Source organism: Rhinopithecus bieti, unplaced genomic scaffold (assembly GCF_001698545.2).
Source record: "Rhinopithecus bieti isolate Rb0 unplaced genomic scaffold, ASM169854v2 scaffold_75975, whole genome shotgun sequence".
Lineage (NCBI taxonomy): Eukaryota > Metazoa > Chordata > Mammalia > Primates > Cercopithecidae > Rhinopithecus > Rhinopithecus bieti.
In genome coordinates this window covers 1,017,422-1,035,417 of record NW_016828707.1, presented here as the reverse complement: position 1 = coordinate 1,035,417, position 17,996 = coordinate 1,017,422, and the positions used below count along the sequence as shown (strand labels likewise).

The following is a 17,996-nucleotide window of genomic DNA, read 5'->3' as shown; positions in this document are numbered from 1 at the left end:
CTGATCCCCAGGGGTCTTCTTTACTGACTACATTCCACCCAAGCTCCAGGCTTTCTGGCCTCTGAGCATTTGCTCATGCTGCTGCCTCTGTCTAGAACTTTCTAAGCTTTCATTTTTTTTTTTTTCAGGTCCAGACTCACTTCTTTTTTTTTTTTTGAGATGGAATTCTGCTCTTGTTGCCCAGGCTGGAGTGCAATGGCACGATCTTGGCTCACTGCAACTTCCACCTCTTGGGTTCAAGTGATTCTCCTGCCTCAGCCTCCCGAGTAGCTGGGATTACAGGCATGTGCCATCACACCCAGCTAATTTTGTATTTTCAGTAGAGATGGGGTTTCTCCATGTTGGTCAGGCTGGTCTTGAATTCCGACCTCAGGTAATCCACCCACCTTGGCCTCCCAAAGTGCTGGGATTACACACGTGAACCACCACGCCTGGCCCAGACTCACTTCTTAGTGCCGCCTCCTCTTGAAGTCTCCCTGGCCCTCTGCCCTCTCTTGAGGTACTACTTACTTTCTCCCAGGGGCTAGAGTATTATCTTTCCCATCAACTGTGAGCTCCTTGAGGGCAGGAATCACATCCCTGAAACTTTCTGAGCTCCATTGTGACACCCAAAGGAAATACTCATTGGAGCTGTCCAGATTTTGGTTTTCAGATTAGAGATGCTCAACCAGTAAGTATAATGCAAATATGCAAAAATTTGAAAAAACTCCAAATCCAAAACACTTCTGGTCCCAAGCATCTAAGAGATACTCAACCTGTAATTTTTTTGACATGTCCAGGACTGTGCCTAGCATCTGGAAGACGAGTTAATAAGAACTGCCATGAGACTATGGAGAAGGATGCCACAGGGGACTCCCAGGTCTCTCCTGGCTCCAGCATGCCATCACCCTGTGATTCACGCAAAGAATCCTGTTCCACTCTGTCTCTCGGATACAGCAAACTATGCAGGCATCCGTATGTGGGGGTGCCAGCCAGACACACAGATCGCAGACATCCATGACCACATTGTATATGTGCCCCCACATTTTCGGACTTCATGGAGACCCTGTATTTCTTCTGCATCTCCTGTGCATCAGGAACTGTTCTAAGCCATGGGCCGTCTAGTATCTGTGGTGACAGGCAGCACATCAATACAGATTTGCATTTTGTCCTGTTGGTTTGACTGGCTGTGAAAGGCTGCTGAGGTTGCACACTCTACCTGGGCGCAGGCCTGTAAGCTCAGAGCTGACATGCAGGGCACGGCTGCCAGGGAGGCAATGCTGCCTCTCCTGAGGCTGGCACACAGGGCTCCTGAGGCAGACAGATCCCGGCCTCACCCCTCTATAGCAGGCCCCTTCTCCTGCACCCCGCCAGTTCCCAGGTGACTGGGTAAAAGCACCTCCTGCCTCCGTGGCAGTCACGAAGATCAACTGTGACAGACACAAAGGCTGCCACCTCCTGCTTCCTTTGCTTTATGCAAATACAAACACCAAAACATGTCTGAGACTGTGCTACTTCGTTCCTGTGGTATACTCTTGCCAACATGTCACAAGGAAGAAATGCAAGGCAAGATATTCATCTCAATTCGTACCTGGATGTTCTTCAGTGGCAGGGTTTTCTTCAGAGTCTTTTGAAGGGCTCTGTGAAACTTTCTCAGAAGATGTGGATTCTCTTGTCTTTGTATTTGGTTCTGGTTCCAGCTTAGATCTAAAAATACATAATTAGCAGTCAGGTATTTTATTTCCATAACAGGATTCCTTTTTGACAACAGGAGTCACATGTGACCCTGCAATTTTGTCCTGTGTCCCTGTACTGGGGAGCAGTCACTGCCTCTGGGCCCAGTGGCTATCTGGATACACCTCCACTGGGGTACTTAACACTGCCATTGTTGCCTGCAGGGTAGAGATTGTGCACGCCCTCTGCATTTGCAGCCATGGCACAGTGACCAGCATGCAGGGGCAGGCTACAGTCGGTATGTGCTGAATATGCTCCATAGACTGACACCGCACTCAACAAACCCAGGAAGCTGGATTGATGCTCACCCAGTAGTAGACGCTAATGCAAAAAGATTGCTGAATATGTTATTAATTATAATATATAATACATATTATACATATATTCATATGTATATATACCCCCACACATATATACCCCAACATATGTATACCCACATATATACACACACCACACACATATATATACCACCACACACATACCCACACATGTATACACACAATATACCACATATATATACCCCCCACACATATATACCCCCTACATACATATCCTCTATATACTTACATGCATGTATATCCCCCACATATACATACATACCACATACACATATTCATATATAATCACCCACATACACACACATATATACACACACCATGTATACACACCCACATACATATACTATATATACCCCCCACTCACATACATACCCCCTACACACACATACACACTATATGTACACATATGCATATATACCCCCCACATATACCCTTCCACACATACACCTACACACACATATGCATATGCACACATACAGACTGATATATACTCCCACATGTACACACACATATACCCCCACATACACATACACATACACATGCATATATACCCCCTACCCATATATATACACACACACATACCCCCCAACATATATACTTATACACACACATAAATACCTATACCCACACATGTACATGTTCTAAGTCACATCTTAATATAAGTGAACTCTGAAAGCACAAGTCCTTAAATACCCACTCGAAGGCACAGACTTGCTTCAGGACTGAATCCTCGGCACTTGGCATTCCCCTGCTTCTTCCCCACAGGCTCTTCCCAGGGCATCATCTTCCTTCCCACCTACAGGGCTTGGCTCAGTTTCACCTACTCAGAGAGGCCACCTCTGACTCTTCTATCAGGGAAAGGCCGCCTCCCACTCCTCTGCATCTGTTTTCTCCATAGCAGTTATCACAGTCTATAATCCCCCTGTTTATCTATCTGTTGGTTGTCAGCCTTGCTCCTAGATCCCAGATTCTGGATTAGTGCCTGGTATTCAGTTTCATAAATATATGTTGAATGAATGAATGCATTATAAATACAAGTAAATGATTAATAAGAGAAAAAATTCTGGTTATAAAACAACGGGCTTTGTAATAGCTTTGCTAGAATCTACATAAACACTATAAAATTATAGTCAGTGCTAAAAAGATCTAGGATAAATTCCATATTGTTACGCAGAGAGACTATAATTAAAGGAACAATGTAAATGCATATTAGGGTGATATTACTAATGCCAACTAACATTTGTTAATGGCTTATATAGCGGACATTTTTTCTAAGCAATATATATGGATAAATTTATTTAATTTCGAATATCCCCATTAGGTAGGTACTAGTATTAACAACCTTTTAACAAAGGAGGAAACTGAGGCGTAGAGAAGTTAGGAAACTTGCCCAGGTTACAGTAAGCAAATGGCTGGGCTGGGACATGACCTCAGGAAACCTAGCTCTGAAGCCCACGCTTACAACAACTGCTCCACGTGGGGTATATTCTACCCATCCCGGGCTGTGGTAAAGGACTTCTGTGGTCAAATCAGTCTGAGAAAGTTGAGTCAAAGCTAGACAGGTGTTTCACTATGTAAGTTTTCAGAGCCTTTAATATGCTCAAATACATTCTGAATTTCCAAAAGGACGGTTTTGCAAATAACCTGATTGCAGAGACTCTCTTCATAGAGTTTTTTGAGAGTAGTTTTCAAAAAAGATGATTTAGGAAATGCTCCTCTACAAAATTTAACAGAAAAATTTTTCAAAAGTAACTGTGTTATCAATCTGTTCAATTGTTCAGGTTACTACAGCTGAGTCATAAAACTTAGTGCCTTGAAACAGTGAGATTTATTACTGATCAGTGTTTCTAGGGTCAGGAATTTGGGAACACCTTGGCTGGGGGGTTCTGGCTCTGCATGTCTCAGGAGGGTGCAGTTAGAAGGCAACTAGGGCTGCAGTCATCTGAAGGGTTGACCAGGGCTGGAGGGTTCACTTCCAAGGAGGTCACACACATGGCTAGCAAGTTGGTGCTTGATGGGAGCCTCATTTCTTCTTCATGGAGCTGCATGAGTGTGTTACTGGTGCATGGCAGCTGGCTGCCTGCAGGGCTGGCAGTCTCAAAGACTTTGGTGGAAGCTTCAATGCCTTTCATGACCTTGCCTTAGAAGTCAGAAATCATGATCCTAGCCATATTCTACTGCCCAACACATTTGCGATGGTCCACTAGGGTTCAAGGGGAAGAAACTGAGACCCCAATTTGCTTTCTCAACGGAGCAGTAATAACATCACTTTTTAAGAAGAGCATGTGGTATGGGATATATTTGGGGGCAGTTTTCTTTGGAAAATACAATCTGCTGTTCTAAGTATCAAAATATGCACAAAGATAAAGTTATAAGGATATTCACCACAGCACTGCTTATAACAACAATAACAAAATGACTTATATGTTCATCATAATGTACCTCATTTACAGTTGGAAGATACAATGAAAGAGAAGATTCTACTTGCAATAGCCAAAACAAAACAAAAGATAGAAAACTAACAATATCAACAAAAACTTTAGAATAAACTTAAGCCCAAAGCCCATATGTAAAAAACCAAAAAAGATTTCTGAAAGACACAAAGGAAAGAAAGGACACATCATTCTTGATAGAAAAAGAAATATAAAGATGTTAGTTCTCCCTAAGTTAATTTATAAGTGTAATGTGATCTCAATTAAAAAAAAGATCACCAGGTCCCACCCTAAAGCTGGACAAATCAACTATGAAATTCATCTGGAAATAAGCAAGAATGGTCAGAAAAAGTGTAAACAAATATTGAACTCTAGGTAACGATATGTATACGAAAGTATTTAAGGGGAAGGGCACTGTTAGAAGTTTACTCTGAAATCTATTTTAAAAAGAGGCTAAATGAATATAGAATGATAGGCAGGTAAAAGAAGCATGTATAGTAAAATGTAAATGCTCAAATCTAGGGTACAGGTATAGGGGTGTTCACTGCAAAATTCAATTCTGCCATATGTTTGAAAAGATTTATAATGAAAATATCATGGAGATTAGGAAGGGGAGGGAATAATAGCCAAGAAAACCCTAAAAAACCAAGTATGGTATTAGGGCATGAAAAGATTGACAGACCAATGAATAGGATATAAAATTCAAAACCGGACTCAATTGCATATGTGTATTTAATATATGATATGGTTTAATAAGTTGCACTGGGATAACTGGTAGTTATATGAAAGAAAAAATGTTTTCCCTTTCCCTACACTGTACACCAAGGTAAATTCCAAATGCATCAGAGATATACACATAAAAAAATGAACCACACATGTGAAAAAAAAAAAGGGTGAACCAGGTGTGGTGGCTCACCCCTGTAATGTCAGCACTTTGGGAGGCCAAGGAGGGTGGATCACTTGAGGTCTGAGGCCACCCTGGCCAATATGGTGAAAGCCTGTCTCTACTAAAAATACAAAAATTAGCCAGGTGTGGTGGCACACACCTGTAGTCCCAGCTACTCAGCAGGCTGAGGTGGGAGAATTGCTTATACCTGGGAGGTGGAGGTTTGCAATGAGCCGAGATCACCCACTGCACTCCAGCCTGGGCGACAGAGGGAGAGTCCATCTCAAAACAAAACAAAACAAAACAAAGCACCATGAGTGGTGGGGGATGTTGATGGTGGCGAAGGCTATTAGTGTACTGGCAGGTGGGGGGACAGTGAAGGGGGTATATGGGAACTCTTGGTACTTTTGCTCAATTTTGCTATGAACTTAAAACTGCTCTAAAATAACAAGTATATTAAAAAACAAACAAACAAACCCACCATAGGTAAAGTAAAAAGAGAAAAAGACCAACAGCTGTATAGTAAACTAGGCAAGAAAGTTCACACAAATGTAAATGGCTTTTAAACACATGAAAAATGCTCAATCTTCCTCATAAGATGATGCGTATCAACAACTACACTGTGTCATTATTTCTTGCCTACTGGGACTGGTGAAAACACCCAAATGTGAAGACATACTGGGTGGGTCAGGCTGTGAAGTAGGGCACTTCTGTATATTGATGGTGAGCGTGCCAAACAGTATGACTCCTATGGAGGGGACCTTGGTAATATCCTGCAAATTAACATGTATTTAATCTCTAATCCAGCAATCCCACTTACAGGACTCTATCCCAAAGATATAATGATAATATGAAAAGGTTATTGATTATAGCAACTTTGTAATTCAATTTTAATATAGCGAAGGCCTAGGAAAAATCCACATGCCCATCAACATGGAACTGGTGGAAGACACTCTGCAGTACTATGGAGCTGTAAAACAGAATGTATACCTTTATATAGTGCTCTAGAGCAATCAAATAAGATGGGAAAAAGCATGTACAGAAGGGATCTTCCTTAATCTGATAAACATGTACAAAATCTACAGTGAGCATCATGCTTTATGATAAAAGCATAAGTGTTTTCCCTAGGATGAGGAACAAGGTAAGGACCTGGTAGATGTGAACAACAGAGGAAGATAAAACAATTACAAAATCATTTTATGAGGCCAGTATTACCCAGATTCAGAAACCTATGAAGATATTACAAGAAAATTAGATACATATATTCATGAACATAAAAGCATCCTTAATACAAGCAAACTGATTTTAGCAATATATAAAGACAATAATGTATCATGACCAAATGGGGTTTAACCCAGGAATACAAAGTTGGCTTAACATTTGAAAATCGATCAATGTAATACATCCCCTTAACAAAAAAAGAAAAAAGCCTACATGATCATTGCATTAGATGTAGAAAAAGCATTTGAAAAAGTCAAGATACCCTGATAATAAAAACTTTCAGCAAACTAGGAAAATAAGGTATGCAATAAAGGGATGATTCAGCATGTATGTGGTGTTCAAATTCTGCACATTCCAAGGAAAAAACTGGCCCTTGCTTGGCTCCTGGGAGATAACCTCTAAGCTCCTAGAATATCTTGTCTGATGACAGTATCTTTGCATAGCTGGGGACATTCCAGATAGTTTATGCTAACAGTGTGATTTATGACTGGGGGCCTGGGCCACTGTATCAGTGCACAGCAGACACACTTGATGGCAATTGAAGAAATGAGGGCTGCCATGTGGAGGTTGCTTGGTGGGAGGACGGCTAAGTGAAGGTGCTATATAAACTACATTCTTTTTACAAGCAGTAGTGGTTCTCCTGTGCAGCCCACTGCCACTGGACTGCTCTATAAATAAGTTCCCCCAAACAAACTCCGTTCTGTTTGTTGGCTTGGGGTCTCTTCTTCAGCCTCTCTGAACCAAGTGCCATCCCCACTGAAGTTAACAGGGGTCTGACATGACAATCAGTTTGACCTCTGCAGGGGCTGGCAACTGAGTTAACTATGGCCTGCTATGCTAGCACTTCACATCTACATCACTGACCCCCAGTGAAAACCCTGAACACTAAGGCTCAGGTGAGCTTCCCTGACTGACAATACATGGTGACACAGGTATTGGGAGTCACATATTGGGAGAATTAAGTGCATCTACACTATTCCACTGGGAGAGGACAGCTAGAAGCTTGTACCTGGTCTCTCCTAACTTTGTCCTACGCTTCCTTTAGCTTTGGTGATTTTAATCTGTATTCTTTCACTATAATATACTGTAACTGTGAGTATAATAACGTTTCTGAGTTCTGTGAATTCTTGTAGGAAATCCCTCAATAAGAAAGGAAATTTCCTTAACCTGATAAAGAACAGCTACATAATACCTACTTCTGTGATATACACATAAAAAAATGAACCACAAATGTGAAAAAAAAAAAAAAAAAAAAAAACACCAAACAAACATGGGTGCACTGGGTATAATCATGCCTGTAATCCCATAACAGCTACATAATACCTACTTCTGTGATATACACATAAAAAAATGAACCACAAATGTGGAAAAAAAAGAAAAAAAAAAAAACACCAAACAAACATGGGTGCACTGTGTGTAATTATGCCTGTAATCCCAACACTTCATATTTAATGATGAAGCATTATCATTTAATTATGAATATTATTAAATATTCATATTTAATGATGAAGCATTAAATCCTTGTCCCTTAATCAAGAGCAAGGAAAAGATGTCCATCCTGAACACTTCTATTCAATATGGTACCAGAGGTCCAGGCCCTAGCCAGTGCAATAAAACAAGAAAGGAACAAGAAATAAAAGGCATAAAGATTAAAAAGCAAAACTACTGTTATTCACATATGGTATGATTATGTATGTAGAAAATTGATAGAATTTACAAAAAAAGGCCGAGTGCGGTGGCTCACGCCTGTAATCCAGCACTTTAGGAGGCTGAGGCAGGTGGATCACCTGAGGTGAGGTCAGGAGATCAAGAACAACCTGGCCAACGAGGTAAAATCTCGTCTCTACTAAAATACAAAAATTATCTGGGCATGGTGGTGGGTGCCTGTAATCCCAGCTACTCAGGAGGCTGAGGCAGGAGAATTGCTTGAACCCAGGAGGCAGAGGTTGCAGTGAGCCAAGATGGAGCCACTGCACTCCAGCCTGGGCAACAAGAACGAAACTCTGTCTCAACAACAACAACAACAACAACAACAGGAATTTACAAAAAAAAGCTACTAGAACTACATGTGAATTACTCACAGTTGTAGACAGATCAATATACAAAAATTAATTGTATTTCTATATCCTAGCAATGAGAAACTGGAAAATAACATTAACAAAATGGTATCATTTACAATAGAATAAAAAAATCCAGGAATAAATCTAACAAAAGATGAGCAAGATGTCTACATTGAAAATAACAAAATATTGCTGAGAAAAAGAAATTTAAAAATAAAGTCAAAGACAGAAATAAATGCAAAGATATACTATGTTTGTGGATAGATGTTAAGATGCCCATTCTTCCCAGACTGATCTATAGTTTCAACATAATCCCTATAAACATCCTGGCAGATTTTCTGAAGAAATTGAAAAGGTGATTCTAAAGTTGATATGAAAATACACAAAAATCTAAAATAGCAAAAAAAGTACTGAAAAATTAGAAATCTGAAGGATTTACAACTAGCTGATTCCAAGACTTATGATAAAACCACAGTAATCAAGACAGTGTGGCAGTAGAATAAGGACAATCAGACCAATGATACTGAATAGAGTCCAGAAGCAGACATATACATGTTTTGGTCAACTGACTTTTGATGATGATGCCAGGTCAATTCAGTGAGAAAAAGAAAGTGTTTAAACAAACATCGATAAAATAAATAGATATTTATATACAATAAAATAAACCTCAACCCCAGATATTTATATAGAATAAAATAAACCTCAACCCCATCTCATTCTATCAAAAAGTTGGTCTGAGACAGATGATAGACCTAAATAAACATACCACCCAGAATCATAAAGCTTCTAGAAGAAAACATAAAAGAATGTCTTTGTGACCTTGGGGTAGACAAACTAAAAATTAATAAAAATCAACTTCCTCAAAATTAAACATTTCTGCTCACCAAAAGACACCATTAAGAAAATAAATAAACCATAGAATAGGAACAAATATTTGCAGCATGTATCTAAGGACGTGTATGTATGCAGAATATACGAAGAACTCCTATACAAATCAACAGCCAAACAATCCTCCAATACAGAAATGAGTAAAAAACTTCAACAGATACTTCACAGGAAGAAAATGAATGGCCAATCAACACATGAAAAGGTGATTAACAGTATTAGTCAGTGAGGAAATGCAAACTAAACCCACAATGAAATACCACTCCACATCCAGTAGAATGGCTAGAAAAAATGGCCAACGCCAATCCTGCCATGTGGAGGAAGTGTAACTTTCACACGCTGCTGGACAGTGTGTCAAATGGTGCTATCACTTTGGAAAACTTAAGACAGTTTCTTACTAAGTCTCTACTATGACAACCCACTTATAGGTTGTTTACCCAAAAGAAATGAAAAGATAGGTCCACACAAAGGCCTATAAAAGAATATTTACAGCAGCCTTCTCCATTATAGCCAAAAAAATGGGAACACTTAAATGTCCACCAACAGGATGGATAAGCCAGTGGAGGTACTTTGATGCAATGCAACACCGTTCAGCAATGAAGAAGAACACAGCAAGGGTAAGTCTCAAAAAAATGTGGTAAGCAAAGGAAACAAAGCCAGTTAAAAACATAACTTAAAAGAGAAACTTATTTAAAGATAAAGTGAGGATTTGCTCCATGTTTGACACTAGGTATATACATATGCTTATTAAATTTAGCATCTGTGACTTAATATTTTACCTCAAATACTCGTTTGTGGGATGCAGGAATTGAGCAACCTGACACATGAGCAAATTTTTAAACTAGCTTGACAAGATACTCATCTGCCAGAATTTTCAGATTTTTTTCCAGTTACTAAACGACAAATAACAATTTTTCTTAGCCTGTTTTCCCACCTATAAAATGGGGCTCTGACTATCTTTCTTGTTAGAGTTACTGGTTTATACGTAAGTGCTTACTCAGCACAGTCTACATCACATAATAAGAGCTCAAAAATTAACTATTACTACAACGATTACACTATTGCTGCTGCTGCTATTATTACTGTGAAATAACAAAAGGCAGAATGGTTTAATAAGACAATTTTTTTGTGAAGTCTTAAAGCAATATACATTTTTTTCCTCTGACAAGATGCAGACCAATGGAGGAACAGAAGAAAATTGCTGAAACAACCCATAAATAATGCAAATAATTCAGAGAAAAGAGTACACTGGTACAATCTGCACAAGGGACTCGGCAGGGTCTTCAGTGCTGGCCCAACTAGCTACTGATCTTCTGGCTGTCACTATGGAGGGGGAAGAAGCCTTGACAGAGCAGCAGGGGAGTGGTCTGGGGTGGTGACCAAAGGCTACCCGAGTGGTGGGGGGCTTTCTCCTTGGTCACATTGCACAGTAGACTGACCTGATGCCCTCCAAGGCTGTCCTGGCTGTCAGATTACTCCAGCAATTCCACAAATCCCATGACAGTCTAGAGATGAGTCCTTAAACCACTGGTTGACTGGCTGCCTTGAAAAAGACACATTTACAATGGGATTTGGAGAAAACAAAGGGCTTAAATTCTAGAATGCCACTATTTTTAATGTGGTCTTGGATGGGTTTTATTTTATCCTTTTTTTTTTTTTTTTTGACAGAGTCTCACTCCATCACCCAGGCTGGAGTGCAGTGGCACGTTCTCAACTCACCACAACCTCTACCTTCCAGGCTCAAACGATTCTTGTGCCTCAGCCTCCCAAGTAGCTGGAATTACAGGTGTGCACCACTATACCCAGCTAATTTTTGTATTTTTAGTGGAGACGGTGTTTCACCATGTTGACCAGGCTGGTCTCAAACTCCTGATCTTACGTGATCCACCTGCCTTGGCCTCCCAAAGTACTGGGATTATAGGCATGAGCCACCACACCCAGCCAATTTTATTCTCTTTGTCTAAGTTTTCTTCATCTGCAAAATGGAGAAAATACCACCTTTCTCAAAGAGTTATTTCGAAGATTAAATGAGATCACTCATGAGAAAGTGCCTGGCATGAAGCCTGGCACACAGTAGGTGCTCCTCTGGTTTACCACCTAACCTCTAGGCCTTGGTTTTCTTAACTGTAAAATGGCTTTCAGTATCTTTCATTCCAACCCAACACCCCAGGGTTCATTCTGGCTTTATCCCTTTCATTCTTCTGAGTGAGAAACCTGGCTTCCAATATCCTTCCAACAATATCTACTACTAAAGTTGTTGCAAATGCTAAAAAAGTAGTAGACCACACTAAAAAAGTAGTAGACCAAAAAAAAGTACTTTATGAAAAATATTATTACATTACTTCCATTTCTCCCTTGGACCCCATTTTTTTTTTTTTTTTTTAAGATAAGGTCGCACTCTGTTGCCCAGGCTAGAGTGTAGTGTTGTGATCATAGCTCACTGCAGTCTTGAACTCTTGGGCTTAGGTGATCCTCCCACCTCTGCCTCCTGAGAAGCTGGGACTATAGGTGCATGTCACCACATGCACCTAATTTTTAAATTTTTTTAAAGCTAATTTTTAAATTTTTTGTAGAGACGGGGTCTCACTCTGTTGCCCAGGTTGATCTTAAACTCCTGGCCTCAAGCAATCCTCCCACCTTGGCCTCCCAAAGTGCTGGGATTATAGGTGTGAGCCACTGTGTGCAGCCCCCCACTCTATTTTGACCGGTTATCTCAATAATATCCTTTATAACAAGAGCATCACACATTGCTCCTAACTAGTACTTCTCTTCAGTCTCCTTTGTTTGGAACAGCTCTTCGGTCTCCTTGAGTTTCACGACCTCAGCACACAACCATGTGTCACTTATTCTGTAAGGATCTCTGAATTTGAGTTTGGATTCAAGTCTTGCTTCTTTGGCAGAAATCACAAAAGTGATGCTTTCTTCTCGCTGCATCCTATTAGGTTGTGTGTTTTACTTTGCCCACTTGATGAAGGTGGTGACTGCCAGGTTTCCCCACTGTCAAGTTATTCTCTTGCTGTCAAGTTATTCTCTTCCGCTTTGTAATTAGTAAGTACTAGGGGGAGGAGTGCTTTGACACTATGTATCAATTTCAATCTTTCAATTTATTCATTTACTTACTCCTATTTAGATGGATTCATAATGTCCTATCTCATTGAACGGGTTATAAGGTGCTACTGTCATTTATTTTTATGCTTAAGTTATCTCTAATTTGGCCAGTAGACGCCGCTTCAAATTGATGGCTGTGTCCTTTAGACACATCCTAACATTCTGAGCCCTTCCTTGTTCCAGGTTTATTTTATATGTTCCCTGCTCCAGTTTAAGAATCAGCCATTTCTCTAAGAGGCCTGGCTCCCTGAAGGTGAAATTGGTATTTAGAAGACAAGATCTGAGTGCTAACTATGCTTATTGCTATTACAGTGTCACTGTTTCCAGGCCTTCTCAGTGGCCAGAGCAAGAAAATACATGCATGCATTTTCATACACGTGTATAAATGTGTATATATACACACATTTACAACCACAGGTACTTCTGTATTGATCTTTGGAAATTGAAAACTGTGAATTCATGCCAGTATCTTTCATTTCCACCCAAGACCACAGACAGGGCTTTTCCCCTTTCACTTCTCCTATAGTGAGAAACCTAGCTTTCAATATCCTCCTTTATTTAGAGACAGTGTCTCACTCTGTTGCTCAGGTTGGAGTGCAGTGGCTCAATATCAGCTCACTGCCACCTGTGCCTCCTGAGTCAAGTGATTCTGGTGCCTCAGTCTCCCAACTGGCTGGGACTACAGGTCATGCTAATTTTTCTTTTAGTAGAGATGGGGTTTTACCATATTGCCCAGTCTGGTCCCGAACCCTGGCCTCAAGCAATCCAACTGCCTCGGCCTCCCAAAATGCTGGGATTACAGGCGTGAGCCACCACACCCAGCCACCTCCTTTATTTATTATTTCATCTATTCTCCTAAATGTAACCAACCACCTCTAATACCCCCCTCCATTCCTCTCCAGCACTGATCAGTCCCTCTCCTGACTTAGGCTATAACTGCCCATGCTAAGCCACCTTCTCCTCCCTGCTTGCGTCAGGCACCCTGCCCTGGAAAACTGCTGCTCCCCACCACTGCAGACGCCCACCTTACCGTTGCCTCACTGCATGGCTTCAGGACTGACTTCTTCAAGAAGTCAAAAGGCTTCACTGACTTTTAAATAAAGGACTCCTTTAATGTCTGTCATCCTTTGTGTCCAGAGGATGCTAATGTACGAGTTTCCAATTTAAAATGAATCAAAGACTTCAGTGCAGCAGACTCAAAGTTGAGTGCCTTTCTTTTTTTAAGTGATAAAAACATATTCTAATTATATACAATGTCTACTAAAGTCCTCAGGGAAATTACACATTAACTAGTTGAAGCCAATTTGGGGAAAGAAAGGAATTTTAAAAGCCATCAGAAAGATCGGTTTATGCCCCACAATTTATTTAAACTGATTTCTCTAACTGAAGGCTGAACATTTCAGAACTGCAATCAAACAGTGTCTACCTGGCCAGCATCTGTTTCCAGGTCCCTTATTTGAAAACCCTCAGGTTTCTATTTAAAATTTAAAAGAACACAAAGAGAGAGAAGAAAGGAAGAGAGACAGATTTTCAGTTTTGAGACAAGAAAATATGTGGGAGGTTTTGCAAACCTTAAATACAGCCTGCTACAGTCATCAGACAAAAGTAATTGTTTCAGATTTCAGTGTGGCTCTTATACAGCTGTACCTTGTTTCAGTATGCCTTGCTTTATTACACTCTGCAGATACTGCATTTTTCATTTGTTTTTACAAATGGAGGGTTTGTGGCAACACTGCATGGAGCAAATCTATTGACGCCATGTTTCCAACAACATGTACTCACTTTGTGTCTCTGTGTCACATTTTGGTAATTCTCAAAATACTTCAAACTTTTTCATTATTATTATATTTCTATGATCTGTGATCAGTAATCTCTGATGTGACTTTTGTAACTGTTTTTGGAGTGCCCAAAGCCCGTTCACATAAGATGGCATACTTCTTAAGTGTTGTATGTGCTCTGAGTGCTTCCTGGCCCAGTTTTTCCCAACTCTCTCCCTCTCCTCAGGCCTTCCTATTCCTGGAGACATAATCCAGGCCAATGGATAAGCCAGCAACGGCCTCTAAGTGTTCAAGTGAAAGAAGAGTTGCATGTCACTCACTTGAAGTCAAAAGCTAGAAATTATGAATCTTAGGAAGAAGATGGGTCAAAAGCCGAGATAGGCTAAAAGTTAGACCTCTTGTGCCAGTCAGTCAGTCAAGCTGTGAATGCAAAGGAAAAGTTACTAAAGGAAATTAAAGCGCTACTCCAGTGAATATCCAAATGATAAGAAAGCAAAACAGCCTTATTGCTGATGGGAGAAAGTGTGAGTGGTCTGGAGAGATCAAATCAGTCACAACATTCCCTTAAGCCAAAGTCTAATTCAGCGCAAGGCCCTAACTAACTCTCTTTGATTCTGTGAAGGCTAAGAAAGGTGAGGAAGCTGCATAAGAAAAGTTGGAAGCTAGCAGAGGTTGGTTCGTGACATTTAAAAAAAGTCAATTCCATAATGTAAAAGTGCAAGGTAAAATAGCAAGTGCTGACACAGAAGCCGCAATAAGTTATCCAGAAGATCTAACTAAGATAATTGATCAAAGTGGCTATACTAAACAACAGATTTTAAATTTACATAAAACAGCCTTCTCTTGGAGGTAGATCCCATTTAGGCCTTCCATAGCTACAGAGGAGAAGTCAATGGCTGGCTTCAATGCTTCAAAGAATAGGCTGACTTGCTTGTTAAGGGTTAATGCAGCAGATGATTTTAAGCTGAAGCCAATGCTCATTTACCATTCCAAAAATCTTGGGCATGGTGGCACATGCCTGTAGTGCCAGCTACTGGAGAGGCTAAGGTGGGTGGACTGCTTGAGCCCAGGAGTTCAAGGCTGCAGTAAGCCATGACTGCCACTGCACTCCAGCCTGGGTGGCAGAGTGAGACCCCCAACTCAAAATAAACAAAAAAACCTCACATTTCACAAGGCTACAGAGTGATTCCTCTGGCAGATCTGGGTAAATTGAAAACCTTCTGAAAAGGATTCACCATCTTACACGCCATTAAGAACATTTGTGATTCATGGGGGGAGGTCAAAATACCAACTTTAACAGGAGTTTGGAAGAAGTGGGTTCCAACACTCATGAATAATTTTGAGGGGTTCAAGACTTCAACAGAGGAAGTCACTGCAGATGTGGTGGAAACAGCCAGAGAACTAAGATTGGAAGTGGAGCCTAAAGATAGGGCTGAACTGCTGCAATCTCACGATCACACTTGAATGGATGAGGAGCTGCTTATTATGGATGAACCAAGAAAGTGGTTTCTTGAGATGGAATCTGCTCTTGGTGAAGAGACTGTGAACACTGTTGAAATAACAAGGAAGGGCTTAGAATATTGCATAAACTTGGTTGACAAAGCGGCAACAGGGTTTGAGAGGACTGACCCCAATGTTGAAAGAAGTTCTGCTATGGGTAAACAGCACTGCACACAATAGAGAAATCTTTCGTGAAAGGAAGAATCAGTTGATGCAGCAAACTTCATTGTTGTCTTATTTTAAAAACTGCTACAACCACCCCAACCTTCAGCAATCCCCACCCTACATCAGTTAGTAGACATCAACACTGAGGCAAGGCCTTCTACCAGCAAAAAGATTACAACTCACCTAAGGCTCAGACAAACATTAGCATTTTCAGCAATAAAGTATGTTCTGATTAAGGTATGCACATGACTCTTTTAGACATAATGCTATTGCACACTTTATAGTATAAACAAAGCTTTTATATGCACTGGGAAACCAAAATGTTTTTGTGACTTGTTTTATTGTGATATTCACTTTGTTGCTGTCTGGAACCACACCTGTGATATCTCCAAGGTATGCCTGTACTTCTTTTATGCCTCCAACAAAGGCTCTGGGTAGAAAGAAGATCCTTTGATATATAATATCATGGTACTATAATTTTAAAACTAGCTTTCAGACAAACGTATCCACTCAGGCACAGGTACCGTGAACCCCAAAAGCAGGAGATGTTTCACACTACCTCAATGAAGCCACCTTCACCACTACTTAGTCACTCACTCAATTTACTGGGCATATACTACATACTAGGTGACTTTCTAACCCAGCGCTACTCCAAGTGTGGTCCATGGAACAGAACCAGACCATGGACTGTCTGTTACTGGTCTGCTACAAGGTAAGTACAAAAGTGAAGAGTAAGCATCTAGAAACATTTATAGCAATCTGACATTGCCATTTAATCAGTGGTCTCATTTCGCTGGACAGAGCATAGACAAGCTCAGGAGTTATCAGACTGCTGTGGTGAGTTACTGTGGCTGTGGTCCAGGCATCCCGGACCTTGAATGCCATGCTGTTTAGCCTTTGTAAGACATGGAAGCAAGGGAGTGATAAAATCACACGTACATTTTAGTCAGATGCCTTGTGCCTAAAGGCGAGGAAAGGACAAGACGGAGGGCGTTGAATGAACTACACTGTGAAGGGTCACATCATTATTTCCCTCAAGGTCTTTCGCGCAAAGTAATTGGCACAGGGCAGCTAATGATGTGGCAGGAGACAAGGCTATACTTTGCTGTCTAAATGAGAACAATTCCCATCTGACTGATTTTAATGTGTATTTTAGTCAAGGCCTCTGCTGAGAAATAGGAACTAAGGTAGCAGCAAAAATCTCTTCTTCCTTTACTTGGGTACCTGTTAAGTCCACTTGGGATAGTGAAGGAGAAATCTGCATTCCTCTCCCAGGTGAGTGTGAGACCCAGTGACCACCACAGCATCTTGATGACAAATCACACATCATCAGAGGCCTACCTCCTCCTCCATAACATCTTGGAGCTAACTGGTCTCACTGTGCCCCAGACCTTCAGCTCAAACTCTTCCCCAGGTCTGGACTGCTTTCTATCTAATTCACACCCAGATATTTTTCTTTTGACAGCCAACACAAATCCCATTGCTTGAGAAATCTGCTCCAATTACCCTGAGATTCAAATCTTGATTCAGCTGTGATGCTGGACAGCTAACCCAAACTTGCTGAGCCCCAATATCCTAATTCAGAAAATGAAATGCTAATATTTATTGATATGGTGGCTTTTTGAGGATTAATGAAATAAAATAATATACTGCCTGGCACATGGTAAATGCTTAATGGTAGATAATATTAATAGTACAAATTAACATTTATTAACTCACTGTAAGTGTTTTATCTGTATCTTCATTTTGTTCTCACAACAACACTACAAGTTAGGTACTATTAGTTTTCCCATTTTATAGGTAAGGAAACAAAAGCACAGAAAAGTTAAGCAATCTGCTCAAAGGCACATAGTTTGAAAGTGGCAGAGTCAGGATTCAAACACAGGCTGTCTGGCTGCAGAGTCTGGCTC

At 40.6% G+C, this 17,996-nt stretch overlaps 1 protein-coding gene across 1 annotated transcript in view; it reads right to left on the bottom strand.

The window, feature by feature from the left end:
• STX18 (syntaxin 18) overlaps positions 1 to 17,996 on the bottom strand; it is a 125,875-nt gene that overhangs the window by 17,329 nt on the left and 90,550 nt on the right. Inside the window, exon 6 of the mRNA XM_017864577.1 lies at positions 1,571 to 1,686. Within this exon, the coding sequence (XP_017720066.1) occupies positions 1,571 to 1,686 (116 nt within the window). The remainder of the gene's footprint in view (positions 1 to 1,570; positions 1,687 to 17,996) is intronic.